This window comes from Nanorana parkeri, unplaced genomic scaffold, assembly GCF_000935625.1.
Source record: "Nanorana parkeri isolate BGI_ZX_2015 unplaced genomic scaffold, ASM93562v1 scaffold107, whole genome shotgun sequence".
NCBI classification, from domain to species: Eukaryota; Metazoa; Chordata; class Amphibia; order Anura; family Dicroglossidae; genus Nanorana; species Nanorana parkeri.
Window position 1 is genome coordinate 1,962,981 of NW_017306375.1, and position 20,622 is coordinate 1,983,602.

General features: G+C 39.9%; 1 protein-coding gene across 1 annotated transcript in view; it reads left to right on the forward strand.

Moving 5' to 3' along the window:
* Window positions 1-20,622, forward strand: part of HTR4 (5-hydroxytryptamine receptor 4) — a 341,073-nt gene that overhangs the window by 167,526 nt on the left and 152,925 nt on the right. The window contains exon 2 of the mRNA XM_018553049.1: window positions 14,844-14,925. Within this exon, the coding sequence (XP_018408551.1) occupies window positions 14,900-14,925 (26 nt within the window). The 5' untranslated portion in view covers window positions 14,844-14,899. The remainder of the gene's footprint in view (window positions 1-14,843; window positions 14,926-20,622) is intronic.

Genomic DNA, 20,622 nt, shown 5'->3' on the forward strand with positions numbered 1-20,622 from the left:
AGGCTGGGGAGAACTGGTGAGGCTAGGGGAGCCGTGAGCCTGAGGGGCTGCCAGTACAAGTGTGGGACAGCACTTCAAAGAGGACCAGTAGGTCAGAAGTGGTAACATTTAAAGTGGAAGCCAGGAGGCTATACTTGTGTTTTGTTGCAAGCAGTGCATGGATGTTGTACTGAACAACCTCTGTGAGTGTATCCAAGATGGATGTGTGAACTTTCGTTTCAATAAAATGGGCTACCAGGCCCTTAAAAAGAAAAATTGCGAGTGGACTGCTTCCTTAAAGCGCTCACCATATTTGCTAATATCCCCAAGCATCACAACTGTTTCTTGAGGAAATTGTATTTTTGTGAGTCTGTTGTAGAGTTTCTTAGTTGGAGATCCTGTCAGTAACAGAAATTCCCCTTTCAGGCGGACAACTCTAAGCCACGGTCTCACATCTAGCACCAGCATTGTCATCCTGCCTTGTACATTCCATTAGTTGACTGATGGGCTATCTATATGATACATCTAATAGGCAACCCAAGAGCCAACTAAAGAAGCCCACATGGCAGGCTAACAGGGCTTGCTTCTAATTGTGAAGCAGAGTCTCATCATTGTCACCTGTGCTGTTATTGGCAGTATCTGCAGGAAAAAAGCTTTGCAAGTGATTTGCAAAAAATAAAAATAACTGCCAATATGAAGAAAGGAAATTATGCATAAATGCCACACTTTTGGATTAAGTCACTTTCTTATCAAACTGTACCCCTATCCCTACTAGACCTGCTTCTATGTCTATACAAATCTGTATATATTACCTGTGAAGTCATCAGTAAGGTACCAACATTCTAGCTATCCCAGGATGCCTGGAGGAAGTTCTGGTCTATAGCCTCATGTCATTTCCTGAAACTGCATGTCCCATGATTCCTTGGGACAATAGTGTAGTTTCTGGGTGGTTTTGTGGGTGGTAATGTGGGAGAGGGGGAGTTCTCTGTTATTTGGTCATTTCTATATGCAAATGTATACACATTCGATAACGCCCAGCAATAGCATGAATTATTTCATTAATTGACCTCTGTATTTTCTTTAACTACATGGGTGTGTACAAATGACAAGGGGAAGGACAGGACATGGCTGTGAGATGCTGACTGTCACACAGCAGGAATAATGATTACATGAGTAGCCCTGCACATTATTAGGTTTTGGATTATGCTGACAATTGTTGCAGCAGATTGAAGACAGGAGAGCTTTATGAAGGTATTTCACTAGGATTTGATAGTATTCAAAAGGAAATAGGAGTTCCCGCTTTAAAGATAAGTGTGGGAAAACAGTTGAAACACATATTTGTGAATCATCTTGCCAACCAAAAGACTTGTAATGTGGTTTAGCTTTTTTTCTAATCACCCATGACAAACACTTGAACTGATCATTCACTTTTCTCCATTGCAGTCAAAGCAACATATTTGGTAAAAACTGAAATTGGATGGTAAAGGAGCAGTGGCTAATTGATAAGGTCATCTCTGTCTTCCCTTCTCTAATTAGCAAGCTCTGTTTGTTAGATCCCCCAGCCTGTGTTGAAAAAACAGCTCAGGCAGCAATACTTACCTTTTACCCAGAGATGTCCTCCACCCAGTGTCATCCAACCCAGTAGACTGAGCATATACTATGACTGCAAGGCACTGAGGTCCCACCCCCTTGAGGGGCAGCACCATAGCACCAGTGCCTTTGATTTACACTTGACTAGTGCAGCAGAGGACACTGATGTCATCAACACCACTCTCTGCATCAGTAAGGACTACCTAGCCTGGAGAAAAGGCTAAGAGAACTTTGCAGCATCAAGGGACTGGCGTGATGACTTCAGAAGAGGTAAATATAAAAACATGCGGAGGGGGGACAACATGGGAGGGGGTGATTTGTGCAGGGAGTCTGCAGCATAAAGCTGGGCTTTAACATTTCTGTCTGGTTTTTATTGCCATCTGTGTCAGTACAGATGGCAATAAAAACCTGAGATATCCAACCTTACTTACTGTCAGAACAGGAAGTGATGGAAAATGTATTTAATGCTGCCCCAACAAAAACACATTTTTGGTAGAGCAAGGAAGGGTTATATGTTCTGATTAAGCCCATTGGGTGAAACATATCAGAGAGTGGGGTCCTGGTCCATTTACTCTTGAGTGCAATAATGCCATTTACATGTTGGTAGACAGAATTCGACTGCTTTTCTGCATTGTTTGGTCATGGAAGGTAGGAGTTGGAGCAAGTCTATCTGGCAGCCTTCACTAACACCCAACACTTCCAAAGAGCACTGGATCAGCGATTGTAGTGGTGTTTATGAGTATGTTTTGTAACTGGAAACATACATTCATGCATATACTGTATGTATAGTGATATCTCATTTTTTGCATAAATAAAACACTAGGTTTCCACCATCTTAGCTATGTGATAATCCAGGTCTTTTTATTTAATATGCATAGAATAGAAGAGTTATTACATTTGTCTACAGTTCTTCACCAAGAACAACATTACAGTGTTCTCTTGGCTGTGCAGCCAGTAACTTTTAAATTGGCTTTTAAATAAAAAGCAAGGATACTATGTAGTATGGGTAATTAAATAGACATTAATCTTTTCATTTACCAAGCCACTGTTAAGTACCAAATTAATGGATGTTTGTAAACTACTAAGCTGATCATTGTTGTCTTCGTGGAAATACCCATAGTAATTAAATCCTGCTTTAACCTCCTGTTCTCTTCAGAAGTAAAACAGATTGACTATAGCCTACCATTACATTGCATACAAGGTGTACCTTTGCTGATTAAACACATTTTTTTGTGTGAACCTGTTGAATTACCATTGTGTTCCTATAACTGTAATGCTCGATTCTGCATTCATTATGCCCTGGGGGTTATTAATGAAATTTGCTTAAACTACTGAATGCCTAAATATCTGCCCAAGGAGAGTTGACTTATTGTACTCATTATTGCTGTTTACATTTTTATCGCAGCAGTTAAAAAATATGAATCATCTCTTCGGGGAAGCCTATCCCACCTCAACCTAACCACTGAACCATCACATTCTCAAACAATTCATCCCCACAAAGCTACCTCCTCATGTATCACCGGCCCATCCCTTTTAGATTGTAGGCCCTCACGGGCAGGGCCCTCTTTACCATCTTGTCTTGCATTGTATTAAATGAGAAGATTATTCTTGCGTTCTAAATACGCTTCTTTAGGGGACAGCTAGGTTTTTTTCTAAAATAAACCAATTTTATTTTTTATTTTCTTATTTTTTATTTTAATGGGTTTTTAATAAACGTTTTTAACAAGAATATGACACATCAAAAATGGCACAGTATACAATACAAATAACCAACAGAATAAATTAAAAAAACTTGAACAGTACCCAAGAATTCCAAGCAATAATAAGTGAGTAAGTGATTAGCAGTTCAAAATTACTTATACAGAGGCATGGAGGAGTTAGACCAATGGACCCACGGATACCATGTGCAATCAAATATAGCTATAGATCCGTCCCTAAAGAATAAGATTATTTTATACTGATGGTGCAATTTAACAATTAAGAAAGTTTCACTAATAGAGGGGGCTAAAGTATTCTTCCAATGTCTGACTATAGTTAATTTAGCTGCTAGCAATATATGAATTACCAAGCTGTGGGTGGGAACATTTTATTCTATTCCAATAGAAAGAATGGCTAAAGATAGGTCAGGACCTACAAAGATCCCTGTTATATCTGAGATTCTTTTAAAAATCTCCCTCCAGAAGCTTCTCAAAAAATGACAATCCCATAAGATGTGGTATAAGCTGCACATAACCAATTTTATTAATACATGCACCACTTCATAATATTGTGCACCAAACTATATAATTCATTATATATATGAAAATCCAATTTATTTCCATCCAAACATGGCTTCCACGGTTTGTGATAACTTACCGTTTAGATGCATCTCTGCTGTCCCTCCTCATCCTCACCCCAAGGTTCTGGGGATCCATAGAAGCTATGTTTGGATGAAATTATATATTGGATTTTGCAGTCCTGTACAGAAGGGCTGGAGTGTGAGAGTAGTATAAGGAGCCAAACTGTTTATGTGCTGACAGGAAGCATGCTGAGGAGAAAAAAGCACAGTGACAGAGAGATAAGCTCATTGCTGTGCTGCCTCTGCTTTCAATGTCCAGGAACAGGCTGGCATGAATGTAGGACACCCTAGACTCAGCGAAAGTGGGTTAGATGATGATGGAGATCAGGCTCAGGACATGTAGTGGCAGACAAAAATGTACTGCGGTGGAAATTCAGCCCTATTTTATATATTTTTTCTGAATAACAGTTTTTATTTTCATTAAAATAAAAACAAGAAACAGTACACAAAATACTATGGTCGATGCCATCACAATATTACACGGTAGTGAACAATACAAATCAAGCAAACTGTAGAATATATTCCTTATCAAAAGAGATAGTATTATCTCAGGTATTGCATTACTTATATATAAAAAATAAATTGTGTATGAACATCAGGAGGCACAAATACTATCACCTTGGTTAGCATATAAAAGTTGCAGCAAGTAATTCCTTGAGAAAATATGTAAAATATAGCCTTAAGTCCAATACTTTATACACAGTAGATATAAAATCATAAGAACAAAGCCAAGTAAAAAATATAGAAAAGAAGAAAAAAGGAGTAGAGTTAGGAAAAGAGATACCAACCTCGTCTCGGACCTCAAAGATAGTACATATAAGTATCTGTCTCTTCTAACCACTAGAGACAGCTTCCTCCAAAGCATCCCAGGGTTCCCAGATTTTGGTGTAGGTGATCATGGTGTTGTTCAGCCTAGCCATGAAGTATTCCAATTTTTGAACGTCTTTTATTCTATTATATAGATCCGTATCACAGGGTGGAGTACCGCGCTTCCAATGTAAAGCTATAAGGCAACGAGCTGCCATCAATACATGTGAGGCTAATTTTTTTGTAAACTTATGTGCCCCCTCTAAGGGTAGGCCCAGTAAATAATGTAGAGGAACCAAAGGACATTTACGGTGAAGAAGGACCTCCAGAAGAGTTTGAACACTCCTCCTGATTCAACCACAGTGCGAAAAGATATGGAAAAGAGAACCAGCATGGGTCCGACAACGCCAACATAGTGACGAAACATTGGGATAAATATTTTGAAGAAATTCGGGAGTATGGTACCAATGATACAGGATCATATACTGATTATCTTTATATATGGAGCATATAGAAGACCTTAACGCTGAGCACCATATACTCTCCATTTAAATCTTGAGTAATGGTCAATCCCAACAAGTTTTCCCATTTTCCTCAGAGCGAGCTGAGGAAACAAAAAAACGGAGGAGATTTTTCTTGAATTGCGAGATGGGGCCTGGGAAGATGGATAAAAGAGCAATTTTGGGAGATGGACTGAGGTCAGAGCCAGTCACTTGTCGATAAATTTGAAAAATGTTGTTCCAGAAGGGCGTGATCAGTGGACAAGACCACCAGATGTGATATAAAGAACCAGTTTGTGAAGAGCATCTCCAACATAGTGAGGATGAGCCTGGAAAAACTTGTTGAAGGAGACTGGGAGAGCGGTACCATCTCGTTAGTAGTTTGTAGCTCGTTTCCTGAACCGAGCTGGCGAGAGAGATTTTATGTGTGAAGAGAAACGCGGATCTAACCTCTTCATCAGTGAGATCCTGAGCAAGGTCCCGTTCCCAGGCTTTCACAAAATATGGACGTGAGGAGGATTGTATCGATATTAATAGGCAGTATAACAGTGAGATGGTATGAGTAGGAGGATTGGGCGACAGGCAGATGGCTTCAAAGGAGGTGAGTGGTCTATGAAGATTTGTTTGAGAGGATAGTGAGCGGTAAAAACTACACACCTGTAGATATTGGAGCCATCGGCCCGGAAACTCCCCACTCTCGGGGAGCAAGTCAGTCAAGGTTTTGATCCCATTGGATGAGAGGGCTGAGTAGATGGGGGATGGTTTTGAGCGTGTCCATAAAAGGAAGGAGGGTGTGGTTCTTCCTGGGGGGAAGGAAGGGTTACCTAGCAGTGGAGACATTGGGCCCGTGTGTTGTGATAGGCAGCTATCTTTGAGGAGGGCATCCCAGGTCTTCAGGAGGGGGGGTAGGCAGAACGGCAAAAGAACCTTTTTTGGTCTGAGAGAGGGTAAGACCCAAGGTAAGGAGCTCGGTAGAAGTGGAGATATGTGGGTCTCTATGGTTACCCATAGTTTGTGCTCCATGTGAAATGTTCGATCGAGAATGTGGGTCAGCAAGGCGGCTTTATGATAAGTTTTTAGATCAGGAAGTCCCATCCCGCCCTTCTCTTTTCGGCGGATGAGAATGGAGTATCTCAATCTGGCTGGTTTGTGGGCCCAGATATATTTAAGGAGAGATGATTTTAGTTGTTTAAAGAAGGGGGCTGGTATTGAAATGGGAACTGTTTGAAATAGGTATAGGAAGCGGGGCAGAACATCCATTTTGAAGAGGGACATTCGTCCTGACCACGTGTGTTTGAGAGAGCTCCAGTATCGTAGTTTACGGATGGTTTTGTGAAGAAGCGGTAAGTAATTAAGTCTATAAAGGTCCTCAAGGTCGGAGGAGATGAGGATCCCCAAGTATTTGATATGTTGGGATTGCCAGGGAAATGGAAATTGGTTTCGGAGGGATGAGACTTCAAGTGGAGGTAGGGATATGTTGAGGGCTTCTGTTTTATGAAGGTTGACTTTAAAGTGACTGACTCTACCGAACTTGCTAAATTCTGCTAGGAGGGATGGGAAGGCAATTCTTGGGTTCTTGATATATAATAATAGGTCATCAGCATAGAGACTCATTTTGTGCTGGGTATTGGCTATCGGGATACCTTGAATTGAGGGATTCAATCTGATGGCTTCTGCTAGGTGTTCCATTGCAAGGACATATAAGAATGGTGATAAGGGGCATCCTTGTCGCGTACCGTTGTGTATGTGTATGGGGTCGGAGAGCAGACCATTGATGCGTACTCTAGCTGTGGGACAATGATAAAGGGCTTTGATATGGGAAATGACGGGGGGTGGAAGGCCAATTTGTTCAAGAGTGAGGAAGAGGAAGTCCCAATTGAGGCGGTCAAATGCCTTCTCAGCGTCGACCGAAAGTAGGCATAGGGGAATTTTGTGTGATTTGGCATATTGCAGTATGGTCAAAGTTTTCAGTGTATTATCTCTAGCTTCGCGGAGGGGGATACAATAATGCCATTTACATGTTGGTAGACAGAATTCGACTGCTTTTCTGCATTGTTTGGTCATGGAAGGTAGGAGTTGGAGCAAGTCTATCTGGCAGCCTTCACTAACACCCAACACTTCCAAAGAGCACTGGATCAGCGATTGTAGTGGTGTTTATGAGTATGTTTTGTAACTGGAAACATACATTCATGCATATACTGTATGTATAGTGATATCTCATTTTTTGCATAAATAAAACACTAGGTTTCCACCATCTTAGCTATGTGATAATCCAGGTCTTTTTATTTAATATGCATAGAATAGAAGAGTTATTACATTTGTCTACAGTTCTTCACCAAGAACAACATTACAGTGTTCTCTTGGCTGTGCAGCCAGTAACTTTTAAATTGGCTTTTAAATAAAAAGCAAGGATACTATGTAGTATGGGTAATTAAATAGACATTAATCTTTTCATTTACCAAGCCACTGTTAAGTACCAAATTAATGGATGTTTGTAAACTACTAAGCTGATCATTGTTGTCTTCGTGGAAATACCCATAGTAATTAAATCCTGCTTTAACCTCCTGTTCTCTTCAGAAGTAAAACAGATTGACTATAGCCAGCATTACATTGCATACAAGGTGTACCTTTGCTGATTAAACACTTTTTTGTGTGAACCTGTTGAATTACCATTGTGTTCATATAACTGTAATGCTCGATTCTGCATTCATTATGCCCTGGGGGTTATTAATGAAATTTGCTTAAACTACTGAATGCCTAAATATCTGCCCAAGGAGAGTTGACTTATTGTACTCATTATTGCTGTTTACACTTTTATCGCAGCAGTTAAAAAATATGAATCATCTCTTCGGGGAAGCCTATCCCACCTCAACCTAACCACTGAACCATCACATTCTCAAACAATTCATCCCCACAAAGCTACCTCCTCATGTATCACCGGCCCATCCCTTTTAGATTGTAGGCCCTCACGGGCAGGGCCCTCTTTACCATCTTGTCTTGCATTGTATTAAATGAGAAGATTATTCTTGCGTTCTAAATACGCTTCTTTAGGGGACAGCTAGGTTTTTTTCTAAAATAAACCAATTTTATTTTTTATTTTAATGGGTTTTTAATAAACGTTTTTAACAAGAATATGACACATCAAAAATGGCACAGTATACAATACAAATAACCAACAGAATAAATTAAAAAAACTTGAACAGTACCCAAGAATTCCAAGCAATAATAAGTGAGTAAGTGATTAGCAGTTCAAAATTACTTATACAGAGGCATGGAGGAGTTAGACCAATGGACCCACGGATACCATGTGCAATCAAATATAGCTATAGATCCGTCCCTAAAGAATAAGATTATTTTATACTGATGGTGCAATTTAACAATTAAGAAAGTTTCACTAATAGAGGGGGCTAAAGTATTCTTCCAATGTCTGACTATAGTTAATTTAGCTGCTAGCAATATATGAATTACCAAGCTGTGGGTGGGAACATTTTATTCTATTCCAATAGAAAGAATGGCTAAAGATAGGTCAGGACCTACAAAGATCCCTGTTATATCTTAGATTCTTTTAAAAATCTCCCTCCAGAAGCTTCTCAAAAAATGACAATCCCATAAGATGTGGTATAAGCTGCACATAACCAATTTTATTAATACATGCACCACTTCATAATATTGTGCACCAAACTATATAATTCATTATATATATGAAAATCCAATTTATTTCCATCCAAACATGGCTTCCACGGTTTGTGATAACTTACCGTTTAGATGCATCTCTGCTGTCCCTCCTCATCCTCACCCCAAGGTTCTGGGGATCCATAGAAGCTATGTTTGGATGAAATTATATATTGGATTTTGCAGTCCTGTACAGAAGGGCTGGAGTGTGAGAGTAGTATAAGGAGCCAAACTGTTTATGTGCTGACAGGAAGCATGCTGAGGAGAAAAAAGCACAGTGACAGAGAGATAAGCTCATTGCTGTGCTGCCTCTGCTTTCAATGTCCAGGAACAGGCTGGCATGAATGTAGGACACCCTAGACTCAGCGAAAGTGGGTTAGATGATGATGGAGATCAGGCTCAGGACATGTAGTGGCAGACAAAAATGTACTGCGGTGGAAATTCAGCCCTATTTTATATATTTTTTCTGAATAACAGTTTTTATTTTCATTAAAATAAAAACAAGAAACAGTACACAAAATACTATGGTCGATGCCATCACAATATTACACGGTAGTGAACAATACAAATCAAGCAAACTGTAGAATATATTCCTTATCAAAAGAGATAGTATTATCTCAGGTATTGCATTACTTATGTATAAAAAATAAATTGTGTATGAACATCAGGAGGCACAAATACTATCACCTTGGTTAGCATATAAAAGTTGCAGCAAGTAATTCCTTGAGAAAATATGTAAAATATAGCCTTAAGTCCAATACTTTATACACAGTAGATATAAAATCATAAGAACAAAGCCAAGTAAAAAATATAGAAAAGAAGAAAAAAGGAGTAGAGTTAGGAAAAGAGATACCAACCTCGTCTCGGACCTCAAAGATAGTACATATAAGTACCTGTCTCTTCTAACCACTAGAGACAGCTTCCTCCAAAGCATCCCAGGGTTCCCAGATTTTGGTGTAGGTGATCATGGTGTTGTTCAGCCTAGCCATGAAGTATTCCAATTTTTGAACGTCTTTTATTCTATTATATAGATCCGTATCACAGGGTGGAGTACCGCGCTTCCAATGTAAAGCTATAAGGCAACGAGCTGCCATCAATACATGTGAGGCTAATTTTTTTGTAAACTTATGTGCCCCCTCTAAGGGTAGGCCCAGTAAATAATGTAGAGGAACCAAAGGACATTTACGGTGAAGAAGGACCTCCAGAAGAGTTTGAACACTCCTCCTGATTCAACCACAGTGCGAAAAGATATGGAAAAGAGAACCAGCATGGGTCCGACAACGCCAACATAGTGACGAAACATTGGGATAAATATTTTGAAGAAATTCGGGAGTATGGTACCAATGATACAGGATCATATACTGATTATCTTTATATATGGAGCATATAGAAGACCTTAACGCTGAGCACCATATACTCTCCATTTAAATCTTGAGTAATGGTCAATCCCAACAAGTTTTCCCATTTTCCTCAGAGCGAGCTGAGGAAACAAAAAAACGGAGGAGATTTTTCTTGAATTGCGAGATGGGGCCTGACAATATCACAAACTTGTAAATAGATCCTTTCGACCACTTTTTTCTTTATTTCTTGCATACAGAAGCTTCCAAAGATTGGGTCTCTTACCTATCCCTGGTATACTTTGGACCCCTTACCAGTGCTCTTCTTTACCTCAAGCCGTGTTTTGGTAAATGGGTTCTCCTCCCACTAGAATTTTGTACAAATGAATGGACATGTACAGGTATCATAACATGGACACCCTTTTTTGAATGGCACTGACACTTTATTCAACATGAGATTCAAATAAGAGCAACTATGTCATGATGATACACCACAATATCAATATCAATAGTAAGTAACATCAAGTCACTGAGGGTGCGTGGAAGACCTGCCCTCATTCAAGTGTGAGGCAGAAAAGGACCTGCACTTCAAACAGAGCATGCATTATGAAGGTGGACAAGTAAGAGTTTTAAATAACCCTTTTCACAGTCCATTTAATGCCAGTGATCTATGACAGATAACTTGACCGGTGAAGCAGATCATAGGTCCATATTCTCCAAATCCACAGATTTGGTTGTCAAAGTTTATGTCAGATGATATCTTCTAAATTGGTCTACATCTTGTGTGTCATATTCAGTTGTTATTTACTATTAGCTGACTCAAAGTGGTGTTTGCCAGTTTAGTGATAATTTATTATTTGCAGTTGAAGACAATCATATATTCTAGAGGGAACCTGCGTTATCCTTTCACCTTTATAGTAGTATGTCTAATTGTACATTTCAGCATAATATAGACGGAGGGCAATTTGAAGACTAGCTGAGCTTCAGTTATGTTTCTGACAAAGGCTTTTAAACAAATGTCTGCCTGAAGTCTCATGAGGACAGTTCCCCAAGATCCTCTGCAGTGGCAAAAGCCATGTGACTCTTACTGAAACCCTGGTCATGTGGCTAGAGGACGGAATTTGTTTTTGGCAAAGGGTACCCCTTCCAGACCATAAATGACCATATCCTTATATCACACATTTGACATTTTAAAATAAAAGGCATGTTGTTTTTGTTTTTTTGAGAGCTTATACAAATGAGATACGGCAATTAAAAGTACCCCAAAAACCTTCATAATTTTTAAAAAAGGGAAATGCCATATTTTACTCTGTTATATCATATTCTCCATACCTGCATTTTCACTTGCAATATGTCCTGCAGACTTTGTTATGAATATATTGATTCTTGCAGATGTGAATGCTTTTTCCTTTACCACTGTGAGAAGAGCTGTAAGTAGAGACCATATTAGGCATGGGATTTGATCTAAATTAGTAATTCTCAACTAGGGATCCGTGAAAGCTTAGGGTTCCTCCAAAGGTTCCTTAAGCTGTGGCTGATTGACCTCCCACTTGATGATGCCTGTATAGTTCTAAAGCCTATGCCCCTTGGCAGAACCAATCACCAGAGATATTTTTAGCTGTCTGTAATTTATTGCATTTACTAATGAAAGTTCTTCTATCCATCATTGTAAGGGGCATTTCTCCTGCTGACTCCAAATACATTTGTTTTAGCAGGGCTTACTTAAGACCTGGAAATTATTTCAAGAGTTGTACTATGACACAAGGATTGAGAAAGGCTAATTTAGATTATTATGAGTGTACCTCAATTTATATGCTTAAACCATGGAAAAAAGATTTATAAATACAAGTGTGCTAGCTCTGATTCTATGGTCCCTCATTTTCTGGGTATGCCAGCTAGGGATGAACAATCAGCACAAGTGAGAAATCTGGTGGATGCTAATGATGAACATCACAATTCTACACAATTACTTTGCTATTGCAATACTTTCGGGTCAGGGAGGATTTTAATTATAGAACAGACTGCTCATCTCAGTTTTTTAAAGGCTTACATTTCCCTTCAGGGTCAGGGAGAATTTTAATGCGAAAACAAACTGCTCATCTTAGTTTTTGAAAGCTTACATTTCCCTTCCTAAATAGAAGATAAGTTACATTAACGGGTCTATTCACAAAGCTGCCGAGGGCAGCCGAGTGAATGACCGATCAGAAGTGAAGTGAGCCGAACACTGTTCGGCTATTCACTTCAGGCTGGTACGGCTGATTTCAGCCGTACATCGGCTGAAATCAGCCGTACATCGGCTTGCTATAGTCTCCATCAGAAGCCTATGTGACAGAGGGACATGGTGAAGGAGTACAATTGGAGGGATAAATAGTTCTCATCCTATAACATAATGAGCCTGAACAAGGACCAGGATCAGCAGGTAATATTTTAATAAATGCTGCAGTTCTAAAAATATGAAAAAAAGACTTTTGAAATGACATTATTGTGTTAAAGCTTATGAGATTTTAGTGAGTGGGTTTACATTTACAGATGCATAGCCCTTTTCTGATAAATGACTCCTTTTCAGATGAGGTATTTGTCAACAAGGGTTTAATCTCATGCCAGTGAATTATTCAAATTACACATCTATATAAGCCCTTAACACATTCTGACTGCAAATGTGGACGATCTGAATGGTTTCCCTGACATTAGAATCATTATTACAGCTGATAGACTAAACCAAGAAGGATATCTTTCAATCATGGGTAATTTAGATTTTATGTGCATTAAATCACAAAACCATGTTCTGCTTCAAACAGATGTAATTACAGTTAATTAACCAATTACATGGCTCTGTGAAAACTATTAACATGCTTCAAAAAAGAAAAGAGCAGCCTGTACTACATGTCAGCTTCTTTTCAATCTTTGATCAGTCCTTCAGCATTTAATAAGCTACTTTTGTTATAGACACGTAATAAACTTCAGTCTTTTAATTGTGATGACAGCCAATGGCAGTATTTAATGCTTTTAGAGCATGATTCACAGATTAATGGGAATGTGATGGGCGGCCTTTGTTGTGACTCTGTAATCGATATACGTCAATTTATAGCTTTGCTGCTGGTATCACTGGGATTACACGATTATCATTGCTTCAAATCTAAATTAACCTGCCATTGGTAGAAAGGTTTCATTTCTAAATCCACAGCATCTCCTAACCACTTCAAAGTCAACATAACAGAAGGCACTGGGCCTCCTACCAGTTAAAGGAAATCTAAACTCACAACATACACTTTCCTTTTATAACACCAGCATTATAATAGCAATACAAACTATTGTTATTTTTGACAATCCAATATAAGCTTACTCGAATCTGCTTTCATGTTGTGTGCACTGCCTAACTGGTGGACATCTCTTTAAACAACTTCCTGTATTCCTTGCATGTGGTTAACTTTTAATTTCCAAGGCCTACATATCTTATATCACAATGCTGCCTGCAAGCAGTGATATCACATGTGGGATATTTCCTGTACTGACTATTGCTCCTGCAGTCCTCTTGGCCAACATCTCTGAAGTTTAGAAGGCAGGCTCTATGAAATTGGTGATATTGCAGTGCATATTTAAAGGGCATACTGCATCTGTGCCACTGCAGTACAGTTTGTCCTTATTTAGTAAGTAAGTGTACTCATTTCAAGAGCACTCTGTAATAATAGGAGTAGGCTAGAACTGATAGAAACTCAAAGTGGAAATGAATATATGATTTTGCATTTTGGTCACAGATAGACTTGAATTTTTCAGCAGATTATACTGCATGAACCCTTCAGAAAGACATTAAAACGTAAAGCGATATCTTAAGAAATTAGGTTTATAAAATGTGATAGTGAGTAGAAACATGCAACCATATTAACCAGTGCAGGTTAGCAACCAGGGACGCTGATCTCTCTGAAAGTGGCCGGAGCCAGCCGTAAGATCACGGCTGGCTCCGCCCAGCTGTCAGAAGCAGGCTGTCGGCCGGCCAATGGCCGGCCGCTCGGCCAGCTTCGTCTTTCAGCACGGCTCAGCGCTCGACTGAGCCGCTCGGCCGTGATCGGGAGCTGTACGGGCTATTGTGAATAGCCGTACAGCACCCCCTCGGTTCTCCTGAACCGAAGGGGTCCTGGTGCCAAAGCTAGCCGAAGGATCGGCCGAAGCTACGGCCAGATCCTTCGGCAGCTTTGTGAATAGACCCCTAAATCTTTAAATTTACAGCGCTTCACTGTTGCCAAAGCAGATTTGAATATCCTTGCAGGCTTTGTATGTATGTTTGTATCCAAAGGCCATATGTACATGTAAAAACAGAACACAGTTGATAGCACTTACAATAAATTGACTCTTCTACCCTTCCCTTTCCCTCCAGAGTAGATCATTCCTTGTCCAGAGTGTGTACTTCACCATTGCCTGTTAGTCTCTCCAACCTGAGGCCTGTACAATATTTGTACAATCTTCAGTTCAGCAGGGAGTGGCGACAAGCTCAACCGTATTGTAGAAGTTGATTGGCTTTTCAAGCAGCTCAGACTCACAAATAAATCATAACAGTAATAGACACACCATTTATATTAATAATGCTATTATTTATTGTTTAATTTCTTATGTTTGTCTTTTTAGGGAAAGCTTGATCACAAGGGCACCAACTTGCCAGCCCCCCATGCCTACTGACTGTGATGGAAGAACTTGATAGTAATGTGAGGTAAGGCTGCTAAAGATTATTTAATAAAACTCATTTCACTGCCAGGAAATGGGCAAACCTATCTTTTTTCTCCCATAGACTGTTGGAAGACCTGCTTGAGTGTTTGGATTGCTCATTATTAGCCAATCTTAGATCCTCCTAAGAAAATGAAACAAAGAACATCTTAGTCAGACATCCATCATATACTCTGGACCTGAGAGCAATTACTTTATAAATTCAATAGTGCTGGGAAGCTTATATTGTGTTCTGATGTGCAATCATATGTCAGTGTATTTATACCACAGGACTAATTTCAGGAATACTTTTTTTTATAGTGATACAATTTTACCTTATAGTATTGTCTATCATTTACATAGGGGTCTATGCACTAAGCTGCCGTAGGCAGCCGAGTGAATGACCGATCTGAAGTGAAGTGAGCCGAACACTGTTCGGCTATTCACTTCAGAAAACGATTTTTCTATTGCCGGGTGGTTCTGCTGCCGTAAAAAAGAAAGGAAGAAAAAAAAATCTCCCGGGTGCTCTGGGAGTCTCCCACTCCCGGCCGCCCAGGAGAGAAACACTGATTTTTCTTTATTCTGACATGGAGCCGTGTCAGAATAGAAAAAAAAATGTTTTTGCCCATTGGAATGCATTGCTAGATTCCTATTGGCTATTTCAATTTGCAATAGCCAATAGTAAACTAGCATTGTACCCGCCCTCTGCTGCAGGACCTGATGGAGAACTTCAGCAGAGGGTGGGTACAATGCTGGTTTACTATTGGCTATAGCAAATTGAAATAGCCAATAGGAATCTAGCAATGCATTCCAATGGGCAAAAACATTTTTTTTTCTTCTATTCTGACACGGCTCCATGTCAGAATAGAAAAAAAAGAAACAGCAGTGTTCCCCTCCTTGGCGGCCGGGATCAGGAGACTCCCGGAGCGCCAGGGAGAGTTTGCTGTTTGGAGATCAGTGTCCCTGGTTAGCAGGTAACCAGGGACGCTGATCTCTCTGCAAGTGGCCAGAGCCAGCCGTAAGATCACGGCTGGCTTCGCACAGCTGTCAGAAGCAGGCTGTCACCCAGCCAAGGCCGGCCGCTCGGCCAGCTTCGGCTTTCAGCGCGGCTCAGTCGAGGCATATGCGTTCGGCTCGACTGAGCCCCTCGGCCACATTCGGGAGCTGTACAGGCTATAGTGAATAGCCCGTACAGCACCCCTTCAGTTCTACTGAACCGAAGGGGTCCTGGGGCCTAAGCTAGCCGAAGGATCGGTCGAAGCTATGGCTAGATCCTTCTACAGCTTCGTGAATAGACCCTATAGTGATGACAACCAAATAAGTTATTGTTTATGGTGATAATATTAGGCTAATTAGGCCTCATAGCCATAATTAATAAACATTACCCAGCCTGAAATATATAAATGGTGTAAATAACACACAGTAATAGCAAAAAACAATCAATACATTTAAAAAGTGCATGCAAACTTTTAAATAAAATATAACTTTAAAGTGAAAAAGCGGGCAAAACTTTCTATTTGTTTAGGATAGAGTGGGGAAGGGTTTGAATGTATCTCTGTTTTTCATTGTTGTTTGAATCTTCATTGGGGAATTCCCATTTTTAATTTAGAATAATTAAAACGATTCCACCATTCTCAATGTTGACATCAGCTAAAACCTAAAGAGGTTCTGGTGAAATAAAGTACACATCAGCAAAATGACAGGCCAGAATTGCTGGCAAATGCAGTTGGGGTGTGGCAGAAGGACAGGGCCTAAAATGTACAACCAGTTTTCTTAAATTACATTTTTTTGGCAGTATGTAGCACACCCAGTATTAACAAATGATTAAAGTGAACTTGTGCATTCACAAAAAACACCTTGGTAGCTATAGGCATTGTTGAGAAACTAAAGAATAAGTAAAGGCAAAACTCTCTTTAAAGAAGAACTCTTTAATGTACTGGGTACATTTTTATTAACCCTTGCAGTGGAGCTACTCACTCACTGCAAGGGTTAACTGCTGGCCTTCATCTAGGGCTGAAAATACCAAAGTTATACTCACTCGGTCCCCTGAGCTGGCCTTTTGTCTCCTCCTCCACTGCAGTAATGATATGTCCCACAGGGTCCTCACATCCTACCCACTGTGTATCGAATGTGAAGACCACTGCAGCGGAGGAGGAGAGATGCTCCAGGGGCCGGTCTAAGAGCAAGCTGACTAGGAGGATTGAGTGAATACAACTTTTTCATTTTCAGCCCTAATCCAAAATGAGCACCTAACCCTTGCAGTGGGGTCGTAGCTCCACTGCAAGGGATACGAATGTTTCCTGTGTTCTTATTTAAATTTTAATGGACGGGTGGGAGGTTAGAATCACTGTCAGGTTGTCATTGCTTTTTTGTCCCCATTAGGGTGATTCACCCCCTCTAATTGTCCTGATAACCAGGAATAAAAGTGAGGGTAAATTGAACAGGAACAGAGGGGAAATCTTCCAATGGGAACAATTGTTCCATGACAACTTTCTAAGTTGGGATTTCCCTCACATTGGAAAGATATCCTTTCACTACATTACTCTTTGAGTCTACAGAAGAGGAAGTGAAGGCAAATCTACTTTCTAGAGCATCAGAGGCTAAGCTATGAGCTCTATTGCTGAATCACGCTTTTAAAATTGTATTACTTCCAAGTAGTGGACCACTGCCCTGCTGAGCCTGGGACAAATGCTCTCTGTCACATCATTGTTTTTCTTAATATTCATTATAAAGTGTCTTCCTAACAGAGGCACGTTACAAACACTACATTACCTGTGTTGCTCTGATCTTCATTGACTGACTTTGGAAAAACACTTTACATACTGTATATGTACTATGATAATGCAGTGAGTTTATATGAAAAGAGCCTATCCCCTTGGCAACATATGAGGTCTATTGTGTGTTTGCTAATAGTAGTGGACAGCTTGGATTTATGAGCACATACCACTTCCCAGAATATGTGCTGCACATGGAAGATACTGGCAGAGAATATGGAGAAATAGAGACTGTTTGGCCACAAGCCAAGCAACTCGACATTGTCTGAAGACGAGTAAATCGTTTCAGTATTACACGCAACAAATTGCTGAACACTTAAATCTTTTACATGTTGTAGAGTAAATAAAATGTTTGGCAAAAGATTTAAAAGGGATATTTTAACATTAAAATAGAATGTAAAATTGGTATTGAATGATACTAGGATAAAATAATATTAATATATTATTCATGTTATGAGAGATACATTTGTACTGGCTTTTCTAAGCCTATTATACTGCATTTCACTGATGAGCTCTTAAGATGTGAAAGACACAGAAAGAACACATTGGAAGGCAAATAAGCTGTTCACTTCGGAAGGGAATGTTCCCTTAGTTTAGTCAATGAGGTGAAGCTCTGCTGATTTCATGCATCCAATCATGTGCAAGCAAATATACAGTTTTCATTTTATGTTCCCTACACACGATTGGGTATTCATTGCAAAGTGCATTTCCACCACATTTACTATGAAAAGAGTAAATTCTCCTACATAGAGAAATGTCCTTTGCAAAGTGAAAACATTTTTGCCTTTAGTAAATCAACCCCATTGCATGTAATCTGATTTTAGAATATTATCCTCCAGCTCACATAACATTGGTTAATCTATGAGTTGGTCAACATATATTTAAGGGGTGCAAGCTTCTAAGAATGTTATTTTTGTCCTTGTCTAAAGTGACTTTATTGGAAAGGTCAATGTTTAAACCAAAAGTGGCCCTCTGATCTCTGCTGCAGTCAATAGAAATCACTGGGGGTCAAATCTGCAGAATCCGACACTTCTGGTAGTGTCAATTTCCTCGGCCCCCACTGCGTGCTGCGGTTCCTCCTGCTGACCCCTACATCACTAGAGAACAAAGGGTGATGTAGGAGAAGCTGATCAAGACATTCAGCACAACAGGGGGACCAAGAATCCAACGAAGTGAGGGATTCTGCAGACTCTTCAACCGACATTTTTTATTTTTTTTGGCAGCAGTGGAGATAGGCAGCACAGGCAGAGGGAAAGTTTAGAATTAAATGTCTTTTTTGAAGGGGACAATTTTGTTCACACATTGATTTTAGTGGCAGAGTTGCTTTTAACAATGTACAGTTTTACTGACTGCAAACTTGCACCAGGTCAGTGGTTCACTAACTATTATAGCAATGATGAGAATGATAGCCCCACACCACAAACCTTTGTAAAACAAGTAGGTTTATTGTCAATCCCCTATTTCTTTTTCAGTGTAAATACAGTTACTTAAAGCGGACCTTTACCCATATGTTTAAAATAACAACAAACACACCTTTAGACATGTTTATTATTATTATTATTATACAGGATTTATATAGCGCCAACAGTTTGCACAGCGCTTTACAATATAAGGAAGACATTACAATCACAATACAATTCATGACATGATGGTAAGGAGGGCCCTGCCCATGAGAGCTTACAATCTAAAATAATGACACTCTACAAACACATATTTCTAGATAATTGCCAGCTTTGTATTCTTTGCATACCTTGTTTGTCTTTTCTTTCCCAGTCTTCTGACAGTGGCCATGTTTACTAAGGGCAGATTATTAGCTTTCCTTTTACTTCCTGATTTCTGGCACATGTGACTAGACAAGTGACTAGGACATGTGGCCATGCACATCATCTCAGTGGAAGAAAATGCTTTCCCTGAGATCTCATGAGAATACAGTTGAGATTTCCCATAAATGCTCTGCTGATGACAAGGCAATCCCAGTGTGCATTGCTTTGGCAAACTGAAGTCATTTTGATCCTTCAAAGCAGGAAGTGAATGCTCTGCAAGTGTAAGTATTTCATAATTACAGCATTTTACACGTGACATATCTACGTTATTATTAATCATCATACATAGAGGGATGCATTGGTACAATTTGATTTTTGAGTGTGAAGGTCCGCTTTAAATCAGATTTCAGTCTGTTTGAGCCAGATCACTCAATGTGGACTTAGCATTAGCTATGCAGTATTCCCTCAGTCAATGCCTGCACCGTATTTTCTCTCTAGCATTACTGTTCAGGCATCATCCAGTGTTAGCATCTATTTTCTACACTGATGCTGGCTTGGAGGTGACACAATTATGTCAATACACAAATGCCTGACATACTGTATATTAGCCCATGTGGCAGATTTTCATCTAGTGACATATTACAAAGTCACAATGTCGCAGTCTTATCACTGGCTGAAGAAATTGAAGAAATGCTCCCTCCTGCCTGCAGCAGACTGATGATATCATCTCACACTAGGAAAGTCACATGTCTGGAACTCAAGGGCTCTTTTTTTTAATGATCAATGCTACAGCCTTTTTGAAAATTATATTGGTGCTACATATTGTGGCAGGTGGTGTCAGAAATGTATTTATGCAGACTTGTGTTTGTTTTCTGATTTCCATCTGCTATGGGTTTAAGCACTCTCCGCAATATAATGCCAGAAATATACACGGACCATTAAAACTTAGGGGTCTATGCACAAAGCTGCCGAGGGCAGCCGAGTGAATGACCGATCAGAAGTGAAGTGAGCCGAACACTGTTCGGCTATTCACTTCAGGCTGGTACGGCTGATTTCAGCCGTACATCGGCTTGCTTCGTGTGGCTTCGGATCAGCCGAACATGCTCAGCATGTTCGGCTGACCCGAAGTGCAGAAGGAGTTCGACTCAGCCGATCCAACATCTGGAT